This window comes from Peromyscus californicus, unplaced genomic scaffold, assembly GCF_007827085.1.
Source record: "Peromyscus californicus insignis strain IS unplaced genomic scaffold, ASM782708v3 Scaffold_1__1_contigs__length_55948999, whole genome shotgun sequence".
NCBI classification, from domain to species: Eukaryota; Metazoa; Chordata; class Mammalia; order Rodentia; family Cricetidae; genus Peromyscus; species Peromyscus californicus.
This window is the reverse complement of record NW_026294492.1, coordinates 47060971-47075366: the sequence shown is the minus strand read 5'-3', so window position 1 is coordinate 47075366 and position 14396 is coordinate 47060971. Positions and strand designations below refer to the sequence as shown.

General features: G+C 40.8%; 1 protein-coding gene across 2 annotated transcripts; it reads left to right on the top strand.

Moving 5' to 3' along the window:
- Window positions 1-2037: 2037 nt before the first annotated feature.
- LOC128115705 (zinc finger protein 14-like) lies at window positions 2038-14269 on the top strand. 2 transcript variants are annotated; one of them, XM_052746690.1, is made up of 4 exons: window positions 2038-2169; window positions 10461-10587; window positions 10798-10858; window positions 11611-14269. In XM_052746690.1, exons 1-4 carry the CDS (start codon window positions 2149-2151, stop codon window positions 12935-12937), a joined length of 1536 nt encoding a protein of 511 aa, XP_052602650.1. In that variant the 5' UTR covers window positions 2038-2148; the 3' UTR covers window positions 12938-14269. The 2 variants fall into 2 exon arrangements, with proteins under 2 accessions (XP_052602650.1, XP_052602647.1); XM_052746687.1 differs by lacking the exon at window positions 2038-2169 and adding an exon at window positions 2237-2382.
- The last annotated feature ends 127 nt before the right edge of the window (window positions 14270-14396 follow it).

Genomic DNA, 14396 nt, shown 5'->3' with positions numbered 1-14396 from the left:
ACCGAGATACAAATTTCACATGCTATAGACACCTATTTTTGACAAAGAAGCCGGCTATACTTTTACACACTTACAGACACCTAATTTTTGACCAAGAAGCTTGAGAAAAAGAACAGCATCTTCAACAAATGGTGCAGTCAAACTGGGTCTTCATTTTCTATTCCTCCTGCCCAGCCTGTATCATACTGTATTTCATGGTCATTAAATACAAATTTACGTGAGATGGCCCAGCTAAATTGGTAATCCAATTGGAGGGACAGAGGTTACTACTAAAGGTATTATTTGCAAAATGTACATGTATTTGTCAAATATTATGGTATTAAGACGGAGTCTTAACATGGTGTTCAGATTGATTTTGAACTCATCAAATGTCATAACAGCCTCTAAAGTTAGTGAGAGCACAAGTCCATGGAACCATACCACAGCTCCAAATGTACTCTTTAGTGAATACTTTCAAGCAGACCTCAAGGTATTATCCTCTGTACAAGGAAGCATAAAACCACCAGAATTCAAGGAGCCTATCACCCCCTTTTTATCCAAAGTTCTCCCTCCATATAGGGTATTCCTTGTGATGACATTTGACACAATAATGCCCTTATATTGCTTTAGATCTTTATATGTATATAAAGTATGCACGTGTGTCAAACAATATAGTTAATTGTGTGTGTGAGTAATATGTGAATTTATCTCATCTGAGGCCAATATTAAGAGTCAATATAACACTACACCATGGTGTGTGCATCTGGAGGTCATGTAGTGGCCATGAACTACACAACTGTGGTCTACCTCAAGCATAACAACTGCCACTATCTAGCAGGAAATACTTGAAGATGCTGCGCATGTTCCCAACCCTATTATGTATGTTCTAACTCAGGATGAAGAAGCTGAAAATACCATGAGGAACATCTTCCACCTCAAACGTTGAACCAAAGTTCCTGCTGTACCTGGTCTTGTCACAGCAGATACAGTGGATGTGCACATCACCTTGGTATCCATGTTTCTCATCATCTGTTCACTTCTGTGCTTTTTTCTTTCCCCAGTCAACTCCTTATTGCCTCCTGTGTTTCCATTCTGTTTCCTTTCCTTCTCTCTGTCTCCTTCCTATATAAAGGACCCCAGTGGAGATCAGATTTAAAGACACTTTTAGTAGAGCCCTAGAAAAAGGTTTTGTGAATTTGATAGTTTATTTTGGTTAAAGCCACAATTTGAGTGTGGAATATTCCTTCTGAATATTAAGGTATTGAAAGATCAATTTCATGGCATAGGAAGTAATGGAAGACATGGGTTAGCTCCCAGAGTTCAATTGTTCAGTGTCTCTGACTCACTAGAGAATAACCCACTGTGGGGCTTCTGGTCAGAAATCAGTGTGATCTAGAAGCTAGGGAATAAATATGTTACACTTCTGAATGTAGAATTTGCTTGTGACCTTGGACCAAGAAACCTTTCTGTTTGAAGTTCAAAGGTTGCTTTTCCTGTTGAATCCCTTGTAGAATACTTCTGCATATAATTCTATTTTCTCCAGATATTGTATAATTGCATTCCTTGGCGATATGTTTTAATTTTCTTGGCAGAAAATGGGTACATTGAAACACAAGGTGTGAGAATGCCTTATCTTTACCTCGATCCGCCCCTCCCCGCCCCCCACCACACCCCCACCACACCCAACCCCCCCCCCCCCCCCCCCCCCGCAAGGTTACGTCTTGCGTTTTCTCCTTGGGCATTGCAAAGCTGTCACTATTTCTTTGGTACTTGAAGGGCGGAGTAGGAAGGGCCCATTGAATACACAAGGCAGCGAGCGCATGTAGTAAAAAGCCTCCAGAATGTTTCCTTAAATGCCATGAAACTTCAGGTTGTGCCCGGTTTGTACCAGCGAAGAGCAGGCTAAAGGAGTCAGGAGTGACAGCTGTCTCTTTAGCTGCACTGGCAAGCAGAAAAACTGTTTTCTCTATAGTTCGCTTCATAGGAGGCGGGGAGAATTTTATTCACCAATGAACGACGCTGTTATTCCCCTGCATGAACTGTCCAGTAAGATGCGCAGATAATCGAAGGGTTCCGCCCTTGCTGCCATTTTGGAGCCTGTGTAACTGCGGGGGAGGGTCGTGGCGCGACCGTCACTTCTGCCCATAGCTCCTTGGAGAGGATACTAGGATGCGCCACAAGCAGAGAATGGTGAGTGTTTCCTGCGCGCCTGGATTCGAGGGTGGCGGGTTTGTGACACTGTAGCGGCTTTGACCAGCCTCCAGTCCTGTCCCTCCCCTGTGAAGCGGCTTCATCCCAGTCCTCTCAGCGTGAGTCCGAGCCTCGAACTTGAGCCTCTGCAAAAATTGCAGCGTTGGCGGGTTAGTGATGCTGAATCCAAACTGCTGTGAGCGGTCGTGGATGGTGAGCGCTGCTGTGTGCCCCTGCACTTCCGTTTACCCTGATTTAGTTTTCCTCCCTGATCATCGTGTAATTTTCTTTTCTTTCTTTCTTTTCTTTTTTTTTGTTTTTGGACTGCCAAGTGAACCCTAGGCTTTATGCGTGTTAGGCAAAGATTGCTCGCTGTGTGGAGGGCATTTTTTCTCCTCTGCATCTCCTCTATCTCTCTTTTGATCGCTCCCTCTCTTTTTAATAATAATGCAGGTCAAAATTGTTTTTCTTGATTATAAGGCAAAAAGCGGGGTTTTGAAAAGCTTTTCTAGCCTTGTTGATTGTGGGGGGAAAATGCCTGGGGGAAGGGGAGTTTATGTAATCATAATTTTGTTTTGCTCTGGTGAGTTTCTCCGAACAGAAAGAGTTTGGAGTGAGAGTTCGTCGGTCAGAACTTAACTGGAACACAGTTCTTGGGAGAAAATTAATCTTCAACTCTTTCCTTTCGCCTTCAACTATTTGTTCTCTGTAGACAGTAATTTCTGACCATTGGGAAAGTCTGGGATGGTCAGCCCGAGACAAAGACGTTTGAGCTTGAGTGTGCAATATGTTGAAAAAATACGTTATTACTATTAAGTGTGTGTGATACTTCTTGTTGCCACCTGGGCCATGGCGTGCTTGCAGAGGTCGGAGGTCAATCCTGTGTTGTTTTTCTCCTTTTCACTTTTATGTGACTTCTGGAGATAAAACTCAAGTCATTAGGCTTATTTTGCATTTTTTTCTTTTAAATCAGTTGAGGCATTTGAGACCTGTTCCTTCCACTCTTTTCCTCTCCTCCCCTCCCCTCCCCTCCCCTCTCCTCCCCTCCCCTCCCCTCCCCTCCCCTCCCCTCCCCTCCCCTCCCCTCCCCTCCCCTCCTCTCTCGCTGTCTCTGTCTCTGTCTCTCTCTCTCAAAAGAGAGGCAAGATATCATGCATCTAGTTTGTCTTAAAACAAAGTATATAGCTGAAGGTGACCTTGAACTTAGGATATTCCTGCCTCTCCCTCTGAAGTATGATTACAGGCTTGAGCCACAAAGCTCAGTTTTATGACTCAGTTTTTAGTGCTGGGAATGAAATTCAGGTTTTCAGCAGTGGTTGTCAAGCACATAACAACTGAGCCGCCTCCTCAGCCCTAGTGCATTGCTTTTAAACATTTGCAGCAGGAAAGCGGATATACCTAATGACACAATTGTAAATACACATGTGGAGTGTACATATGTATGCATATATGCCAACTAAAAAGCAGTGACAGAGTATTAACATACAATACCCATTTCTTCTACAGGAGAAAGGAATAGATATATGTAAATATATGAAAAAAAGGAATGGATGGATGGATAGGTAGATAGATAGATGGAGGGAAGGAGGGAGGGATAGGGATAATTGTAAGATTTTTCCAGAAGGGAAGAATTGAAATATACCAAAGACTGATTTACAAAAGCAAAAACAAAATCATTGGGCAAACTCACTAAATACTGAAGTTCCGTAACTAGCACCTAGATGCCTCTAATGGAATCATCTCAATTAAAGGGTTCAGATAGCCCTTCTCTTCAGATTGTGTTGCCCGCAGCACACAAAAACCTCTTTCCTGGACTGGCTGACTCTACTCCGCATATGCAGCTTTCTTCAGTGGGCATCTCATGGCTGTAGCCCCTCTCTCCATCACCCTGAGATCTCTGTTGCCACTTGGGCTCCATCTTTACTGTGTCACGTTTGTCCGTGGTGGCTCTCTGGATCCACGGTGCAAGGTTCCTCAGTTTTGCATCTTTCATGCCCCCCAAAACTAGTACCACCTGAATGACACTTTCAGTTTCAATTTCTTCTTCCATCCCAGGCTGGTACCTGGCCCGCCTGGACCACAATAGTATCAGCTTCGATGTGGTGGCTCTATGGAAACAGCCTCTTCAGCAGTGACCCCCCTGGCTGCATTCTCAGTTCAGGGGTTTTCTTTCACATGAATTTGCATCTTTACACTTTGGAACCTTTCATGGGTAGGCTCTTGTCTTCATGTAACTGTTCCTATTGTTGATCTAGTAGTTGTGATCTTGCCTGCAGTGTGCCCTTCCTAATGTTTGTCATGTCTGAGGACAGGTGTTTGCAGGTTCCTGGCCTCTTATTTAAATTATTGAAAAGAAAAATGCTTCCATAGATTGGCAAAAGTAGTCAAGTAACTTTATTCAAAGCAAGTCCACATGCCATATAGTTCACAAACACACAGTGAAGAGTGATAGTGAATTGCATGAATGAGATGCATGGGTGGTTCTCGGTTTTGATGATAGACTTGCATTGGATAAGCTCAATGTGCATGTCCTCTCTTAAAATATATCTTCTTCTAATTGTATATATGTCCATTTATCCATAGGCATAAATGGTAAATAGGTGATTCTCCTAAAAGTTCACTTGGAAGATATGGTTTGCTTTATTGCACATGTACTGAAAACTAGCTCAGGCTGCATCAGTCCATAGGTCCTGGATGTGTTCTAAGATATATTTAAATAGAAACAGGGCTTTGCTAAGGGGTTCCTGAGAGAAGTAACTAATTCCCTTTGTTCTAAGCATGTATATATGCAGCTTAATGTGTTCTTAGGTTGCAAATAGGTTGCTAGCTGCATTATGTAGCTCTGGCTGTTCTGGATCTCACTATGTAGACCAGGCTGGCCTCAAACTCACAGAGATCCACTTGCCTCTGCCTCCTGAGTGCTGGGATTAAAGGCATGTGCCACCACACCAGGCTCCTCAGTACTTCTTTTCTGAGGAGATCATGGATGTTTTCTAAAAGATATATATCTTAGATTCTGGAGAACTAGTGAGAGTATCTGGCTAAGGAAACAAGAGCTTTCCTCAGTTTTTATAATTAGTGCCACTCGTCTATTTAATCATCAGTCTAAATGACTGAAGGTCATAGACACAAAGCATTGTGTAATTGGCCACATTTTATAAATAGATTCAAATATTTGTGATACAGCAGAAATATAGGAACGTTTCTTTCTAACAAAATTCTTCCTATTGTTCTGGCAGTGGTTAACCAGCAAGTGAGACTTTATCTGAGTGGAAAAGCATAAATCATATAAACTGAGCATTTGGGTAAAATTCGATCATGAAGTCTTGGCTCATTCAGTAAAAGGAGAAAACATAAAATCCTTGTTCTTTGAGCCTATTTTTGGGAAATTGTTACTAAGTACAGACAAGTATTTAAGAAAACCTTATTGTTGTAAACTGAATCAAGTATCAGTTTTTACCTAGAAATACTCATCAGGTGGGAAGGGGGCAGCAAAGTATTGTTGTAGGTCTCGGTCTGATGACATTTGTAGCTTTTGGGTTGATGAACCATAAGGGCAGGATGGTAAGGGATTCTCCTTGGAGACATGGACCACTCAGGAATGTGTCATTTACAGTACCAAGTACAAGTTTGGGGTTCCCTTCTTTTTGGGCTTCCCCTGATTCCTTGGTAAATGGAGAAGTCTTGGTAGTGGACCATGATGGCCTGAACATAGGGAATCTCACACCATTTTCCTTGTCTTCTACAGAAAAGATCTAGGTGAAAAATAGTATTGTAGTTGAGGTTGCCATTTTGGGATCATATCTGTGGGCCTCAGGGTGTCCTGGGTCTAGGTAGTATTACGATGATATATGACACCTTTTGTCTGGGACAAAATTTTGCCAGTGATTACTGATATACCTGAGGCTTTGGGCAGGTAGAGCAGATTTGGCACTACAGACAAGTAGTTTCCCATGGCAACTTTTAACAGGAAGGAGGAAATGGAGACTCCTCTACAGTGTCCTCTGAAATGGGTGAATTCCCCTCAAAGAGGGAACATCAGAATGTAGATTCTGGGACCTCCCATTGTAGAATCTCTGCTTTGGATGCTGAGCATCTTTAGGTGTTGTGCCTGTAATAGATGCTGTATCTCTTTTGTATTATTTACATATCTCTTTGTGAGTTCCTCCATAATCTGTCCTTTTGTGACTGTAGTGCTACTTATGTAGACAGTGGCTTTTGGCTAAGGTCCTGTTGGAGCACATAACCCTACAACAGACATTTTGAGAAAGGCACTGTTTCGTGTGTTGAGTTACTGCCTGATTGAGAGTTGGTGGAAAGGTTGTAGCTGTGGTTAGGCATGTAGGCTTTTAATCATTATAAGCATAGGATTGGTGCTAGGGAGAGATGACTCATTGGTTAACATGGCTCAGTGGTTAAGAGGTTGTCTTGGAGAGGACCCAAGTTCTATTCTTAGCACCTACAATTGTCTGTAACTCCAGCTCCAGGGGATCAGATGACTCCCTGGTTTCAGGACACTGCGTTCATGTGCACATATTCACACACAGACACAGACATGCATAAACATACAATTAAAAGTAAAGTAAAACCTTAAAAAATAGGGTCTTGGCAGGCCATCTACTTACCTAGTAAGTCAGTGAAATGCTATCCTCCAAGAATACTTGTTTCCTCAGGGTTTCAATAGGAAATTAGAGTGAAAATCCATAAGATGTTTATTTTTTTCACTAATTGAGTGGTAGAGTTAGGTTGTCTTACTATACAGAAAAGACAGAATATCTGAACCTCTGACTAGTGGCAGATGTCCTAATGGCTCTTGATTCTTAGACCCTGCACACTGAGAAAGACAACAGACCTTTAAAGGTAGAAGGAGCAGCTAAGGGAAGGTAGAATATCAAAGAATCCCCACTCAGGGGCTTGCTTCCTGGAGGTTGGGGCTTAGGAGAGCAGTCTTGCCTTGTGTCTTAGGGTTTCTATTCCTGTGATGAAATGCCATGGCTAAAAGCAACTTGGGGAGGAAAGGGTAAATTTGGCTTACATATTTTGAATCACAGTCCAATGAAGGCCAAGGTAGGAATTCAAACTAAGTGAGAACTTGGAGGCAGGAGCTGATGCCCAGGCTATGGAGGGGTGCTGCTTACTGGCTTGCTCTCATGGTTTGCTCAACTTGTTTCCTTATAGCATACAGGACCACCAGCCCAGGGATAGCACCCCCCCATCTTATGGAGACAGTTTCTCAATTGAGGTTCCCTCTTCTCAGACGACTCCAGCTTATGTCAAGTTGACATAAAACTAGCTAGCATACCTTGGGCATGGTGGCCTGCTTTCTTTTGATCTCAGGGCCATTTTTCCTCTTCATCTCTCCAAAACTTGATTTGGTCAGCTCTAGAATCCTTTGTAATTGTCACAGGTAATCTGTCCATAAAGATTTTTGGGGAGTGTGTGTGTGTGTGTGTGTGTGTGTGTGTGTGTGTGTGTGAGAGAGAGAGAGAGAGAGAGAGAGAGAGAGAGAGAGAGAGAGAGAGAGAGAGACCCCTGATTGTCTCCAACTTGAGCATCAGAACTATTCAAGCTGTGGCATGTCAGACACATGTGAAAATAGAAAAAGAGAAAATGAAAAAAATGGAGGAAAAACTATTAAATTAAAAGTAGCAGCAGAATTTGGCTTTAGTCCAGAGAGTAGAAACACTATTAGGAGGCAGGAGAATTTATCTTGTTCTAAGGTTTCTTGATCAAGTCATTGAATTCATTTGGCTTGTTCTGAGTCTCGTCCAGTCCTTGGATAAGGAGGCAGCTGCCGATCCCCCTTCCTCCTTGTTTGATGTCCTTTCATTTCCTCTCAGGCATTTTCTTTGCCTCTGTGAGACCACAGCACAAGAGTATGAATGTTCTCACTGTCTGTGTGTCAGGAATAGATACTTTATAATCTAGAGCGATGTGAAAAAACAATTCGAGAAAGAGGATTTTATTTTTTTTGAGACAGTGTCTCCCTATGTAGCTTTGGCTGTCCTGGAACTCACCATGCACTATGTCGACCAGGCTGGCCTCCACCTCACAGAAATTGCCTGCCTTTGACTCCCCAGTGCTGGAACTAAAACCCTGTGCCACCACCCCTGGCCTGAGAAAAACTCTTAAAATTCAGTCTGTTCTAGGAATAGGTCAGCTCCAAAGAGCAGAAAATAATTTCAGAGAATCTAGAGGACCCATGTTTTAATTTTGGGAAAGCAAAATGTAGCAGAATCACTTCAAATGAACAAATACACAATCAAAGGAAACAATAGAAAGAAGAGAGAGAGAAAAAAAAAAAAGGCCATTTTCTATTAATTCCAAGTGACTGTGGACTTAGGTACTGCAGATCTGCAGAGCAGAAACTATCCTAAGGAGAAGAGCGGGAATGTTTGGTTTTTTATGTTTGGACAGAGAAAGCTGTTGCTCTCCTTCCTCCCTCTTTCTGTCTTTTCTGTGCCGGGTGAAGCAACTGGCAGAGAACGTCTGTCCTCAGCCACTCAGTTCTTTAGGACAGGGAGGCCTCAGCTTGGTGACTTTGTCTTTTTTGTTATGAGTTTAAGTCTTTGATGGTTGATTGACCTCTTCAGCCCTTCAAGACCCTTTTTGACCAAATTGATTACATTGATTCGTCATTGTAGCCATAGATAACAGTATGGAAAAATTGTTAGAAAGTAGTGAGAGTAAGTTTTAGTAGTAAGAGAGGAGGATTTTGTTTTCTTTCTCTGTCGGATTTGCCAAATATGTTACTGGAAGATGGAGGTCTGAACATAGTGTTCCCAAGTTCTATTTTTTTTTTTAGTTTATGTGTCTACCAGCCTGTGTATGTGTACTAAATCCATGAAGAAGCCAGCAGAGGTCAGAAGAGCGTATTGGAATCCCCTGGAAACAGAGTTATAGGTGTTTGTGAACTGCCATGTGGATGCTGAGAATTGAACCTGGATCACTGGAAGAACAGACAGTACCCTTAACTGCTGAACCATGTCTCCAATCCCCATTTCTAGTTCTTTGCCTGTGTTTAAACCAGTAGTTCTCACCTTTCCTAATGCTTTGACTCTTCAATACATTTTCTCATGTTGTGGTGAACCCCAACCATAGCATTTTTTCGTTGCTACTTCATGACTGTAATTTTGCTAGTTATGAATTATAATGTAAATATCTGTGTTTTCCAATGGTTTTAGGTGACCCCTGTGAAAGGGTTGCTTGAGCCCAAAGGGGTCGTGACCTACAGGTTGAGATCCACTGGTTTAAACTATTGAAATAATGATCCTCATAGATTTGTAAAAATAGCCAGGTCTAGTAAAGCAATAGTACAGATCAGAAATGAACTCTGAGGAATGTTAGGTCACATGACTGGGGATACTCAAGGGCCCAAATTATTGTTTGATGTCTCCTTTTAGTATGTGGTTGAATAGAAGTTAAATTGCTAAGGTGTGTATCATGTGCGGATGGTTGTTTCTGATAGGCGTCTATTTTGTAAGCTTTTGCTCACTGCAATTGTTCCTTCCTCTAATGTACTTAATTTTAATCCTATGCTAGCCCAATTTTGATAAGCATAAAATAATATATAGAGAAGTATCTCTAGAGATTCATTTTGAGACATAATATGCCTTTTTGTGCATGCACCCAAAATTAGTTCAGGGCAGATCAGTCCATTGCCCATAGGTTTCTAAAGCAGTGCACAATCTATTTGAATAGAAACATAGTAATAAAGGGAGTGTTTTAATTGTATAAAGCAGGTATTCGTGTATCCTCCTGGTGAATGTAGTTTCTAGGTGCATCCTCTTGATAGGTGCATCATTCGCCAAGGGGTGTTTGCATAGCCCACGTCAGTGGCGTCCCCTTTTGCTAATACAGTCACTGCTAATAGCGTGCCTCACTATTGTCCCACTGCTCAGTGCTGATCTCTTTAATAGTCGTGGCTGCTTTGTCATCTGTACTCTCCTTGTCCAAATTTTTAAGCTTGTTTACACTTTTTTTTTCTGTATCAAATTATTTCATTTTTTTTAAATTCAACTTCTTTCAGGTCATCAGGCTCTGGGCAGAATGAAGCCAAATTTGGGGTAAAACACAAATAGCCTCTATCATTGTTTCTCTTTGAAACCTCATGAAGCAGGCCTTGACAGTCCCCATTTCTTTTAGCATTCTCATGTTTCAAGCTTCTGTCAAAATGGCCAGTTCATCTCTGCTTTCAGCGTACTTACACGTGTTCCCAACATCTTTCATGACTCTAGATCCTGTCAAGTTGGCAGTTAATTTTTGACTGTCTTTCATGTGATTTATTTCAGGAGTCAGTGACCTTTGATGATGTGGCTGTGAACTTCACCCTAGGAGAGTGGGCTTTATTGGATTCTAGTCAAAAGAAGCTCTACAGAGATGTGATGACAGAAACCTTTATGAACCTGATCTCCATAGGTAAAAAATATACTATGATTTCTTCACTTATTCAATTAGAGAACAGCTGTTTCTTGCTCATCTGTCCGGATACATGAATTGAAATATTGGAAGGGAGCTTCATGGTAAATGTAGCATTCCTCGTCATTGCACAATAACATTGTAGAATTGAGTAAGTTTTTGTATGATATTGAATTAAGTCAGAATGATTTCTTTGGGTTTGCTTTTTAGGTAAAACAAAGGAAAAAGAAAATATTGAAGACAACTACCAAAATCTCGGGAAAAATGTGAGGTAATACACACTCCAAGAGAGAGGAATTTGTTATCAAATATTTGCCAGTGATAGGAAATCTGAGAAACAAGCAAATGATCCAGTACATCTTGGTGCAATTGATTTAATCTCAAATTTTCTCTACAAGTGCATTGACTTGGAACATTCTGAATTAGAGGATGCCAACTCTGTAGTGTATGAATATTGCCAAAATATGCAACATTAACCTATGTAAGACTTGTTTTCGTGTTTCGTTGTCCCCAAATTGTCCTTCATACCGAAAATTATTTAGTGTATTTTATCAAGTTACCTTTCAGCTTTGGTTATAAGGTATGTGAAGTAAAATGAGTTTTAGATTTAGATTTAAACCTATCATCAATAAATCACATAAAGAATGTTTAGCTATTTCAAAACCCATAATGTTTGATGCACACCATTTTTTCATTGAAAATATTCAACTTTGTTAACTGGTACACACAGTATTTATGAAATGCCTAAAAGCAGGAGTATTTAAGAGCTTTATATGTTTGTGCTATCTTCAGGACCTTGGCCGAATGTTCAGTCCATTTATAATTACAAATTCTTATGGAAGCAAAATGAGCAGTGTCAATCTCCTTCTCCAGGCTCTTTGTGTATGGCCCAGATGGACTTAACACTTGCTGTCTTCCTTCTGCAGTCTCCAGAATACTATAATAACAGTGGTACAACATCTAGCCTCCAGCACCTCTCTTGGTGAGTTGTAAGTGTAGTTATGCTTTTCTCATCTTTTACAGAACTCAGGTGGTTGAGAGAAACTGTGACTATGGAGATGGTGGTCAGTGTGGAGAAACCCAGCACCAGATTCCAGAGCATATTGTTCAAAGAGACATGCTTCCTGAAGTAACAATATATAAAAATGGTGTGCTTGCAAGAGACATCATTGTTCATTCATCCTCACATGTACACCCCAGCTATGAAATTACAGAGAAACCCTATGGGTCTCAGGAACAAGTGGAGAAAACTTTTACACATGAGAAATGTTGGAAAGATTTGACTTATTCTGAGTCCTTTCAGGCAAATCAAAGTCTTCCTAGAGAGACAGCCTATCAAAATAAGCAATCTAATGAAGTCTGTAGGAGTCTCAATTCTGATCAGTGTTGTGAGAGAATTCACACTGGAGATAAACTCCATGAATGGAAGCAAGTTGAGAAAGCCTTCTGGAGGTACAGTTATGGTCAAATATATGAAAAAATCACCATTGGAGAGAAACCGTTTATGTGTCAACAGTATGACAAAGCCTTGGTTAATTCCAGTCAGCTTATTAAACATGAAATAATTCACCCTGAAGAGAAGTGTTATACATGTAAGCAGTGTGGGAAAGCATTCAGATATTCCTCATCCCTCCAGAACCATGAAAGAATTCATAGCGGGGAGAGGCCGTATGTATGTAAGCAATGTGGAAAAGCCTTCATTCGTTCCTATGACCTTCTCATCCATGAAAGAATTCACAGTGGAGAAAAACCTTATACTTGTGAGCATTGTGGAAAATCTTTCACTCATTATAGTGGCTGGTACAGTCATGAAAGGATTCACACTAGAGAGAAACCTTATGTTTGCACACAGTGTGGGAAAGCGTTTTCATGTTCTACATCATTTCGGAGGCATGAAAGAATTCACACTGGCGAGAAACCATATATATGTAAGCATTGTGGAAAAGCCTTTACCCATTCAAGTGCTCGTTACATTCATGAGAGAATTCACACCGGAGAGAAACCCTATGTTTGCAAGCACTGTGGAAAAGCATTTCTTCGTGCTAGTCATCTTAACAACCATGAAAGAATTCACACTGGGGAGAAACCCTATGTTTGTAAGCATTGTGGGAAAGCCTTCATCCAACGTGATGCTTGTTATAATCATGAAAGAATTCACACTGGAGAGAAACCATATGTATGTAAGGAATGTGGTAAAGCATTTAGGATTTCCACATCCCTTCGTGACCATGAAAGAATTCATACTGGAGAAAAACCTTATGTCTGTAATTATTGTGGGAAAGCATTTAGGGTTTCCACATGCCTTCACAAACATGAAAGAGCTCACGTGGAAAAGAAACCCAGTGGATAGGACTTAAAACCATATACATCATGTGGAATTGTCTTTGGTCAACTTGCTGTTATTGTGGGGTATGAAAAAAAATGGTGTGGAGGGCCAGTGAGATGGCTCAGGGGTAAAAGCACTTGCCACTAAGCTTGATAAACTGAGTTGGGTTCTCAGAACCCATGTGAAGAGAGAGAACTGAGTCCTCAAAGTTTTCCTCTGACTTGCACATATGTGCCATCATTTGCATACACAATCTCCCACACATGTATCAATAAAGGGGATATTTTAAAATACCTTTTTTTTTAAGACAGGATTTCTCTCTGTAGCCCTGGCTATCCTGTAACTTGCTGTATAGACCAGGCTGGCCTCAGACTTGGAGATCCACCTGCCTCTTCCTCCTGAGTACTGGAATTAAAGGTATGCACCACCACAGCCTAGCTTTAAAATACATTTTCACGATTTTTTAAAATTTTTAATTATGTGTAGGTGTGTGGGTATGTGCATGTGAGGGTTAGTGTGTACAGAGGCCAGAGGTGTCAGATTCCCTTGGAGCTGGAGTGACAGGTGGTTGTGAGTGACTACCTGGTGTGAGTGCTGGAAATCCCATAAGTATAATATTTTTATAAAAGTCTGGAAAAAGCTGGAATAGGAGGCCTGACAACGTGTAAATTCAGACATGTCCAAAATGTGACATTGGATGAAAACCATTTCTGTCAAATGTGCTAAGGCACATTTTTTTTATACTATGTTTTACATAGATTACAATTTATGAAGATTACATTTTTGTAGGTGTATGTACTTGCGTGTACACATGCTAGAGTGCACATGTGGAAGTGGACAGCTTTCAGGAGTCTCTTCTGCTGTTCCCACTATGTAGGTCCTAAGAAGGAACTCAGGTCGTCTGAGTTCAAAACAAGTACCTTAACCTGTGAACAGTCTTGCTGGCCCTGGTGCATGTCTTTTACTCACTAGGGAAGTAGAGGCTAGAGAGTTACAACATCGAATACAGTTAGGAACACTTTCCAACTGAATGAAAAGTTCAGCACTAAAAGTATAAGCTGTATGTTGTCTCAAATAAAGTGAAAGGGAATTTTCTTCTGTATGTTGTAAAAGTAAGAAATTTGAACACTCTGAGCAATTGTATTCTTTTGAAAGTGTGATTTTGTGGAATTTGTGGAAAATGTTGACATGATTTTGCCTGTCATCTATCTTTGGAAAAACTGAGGCTGTCAAAATATTGTCTTGAAGAACAACAATAGCAACAGTATAAACTATATGTATTGATGTCTTTTAGTTTGATAAATCAAGTTTTGTATTGAAATAAGATCTTTGCGTGAAAAAAGATGTTTAAACATGGATGTTTGTCTCTTTTATATTGGATCTGTAGTGGACATGTTGTTTGGGGGTGACCCCAAAGCATCTTGGATTTTTTTCTAAGAAATGGTCATGAAAATGATTATTTTAAAGACTACTATGAAGTTGA

Bases quoted from the DNA above. Each gene is read 5' to 3' on its own strand.
- LOC128115705 (XM_052746687.1), top strand. From the start codon at position 2,347: ATGCTGAATCCAAACTGCTGTGAGCGGTCGTGGATG. The intron at 2,383-10,460 runs GTGAGCGCTGCT...GATTTATTTCAG, and splicing joins GCTGTGAGCGGTCGTGGATG to GAGTCAGTGACCTTTGATGA. The intron at 10,588-10,797 runs GTAAAAAATATA...TTTGCTTTTTAG, and splicing joins TATGAACCTGATCTCCATAG to GTAAAACAAAGGAAAAAGAA.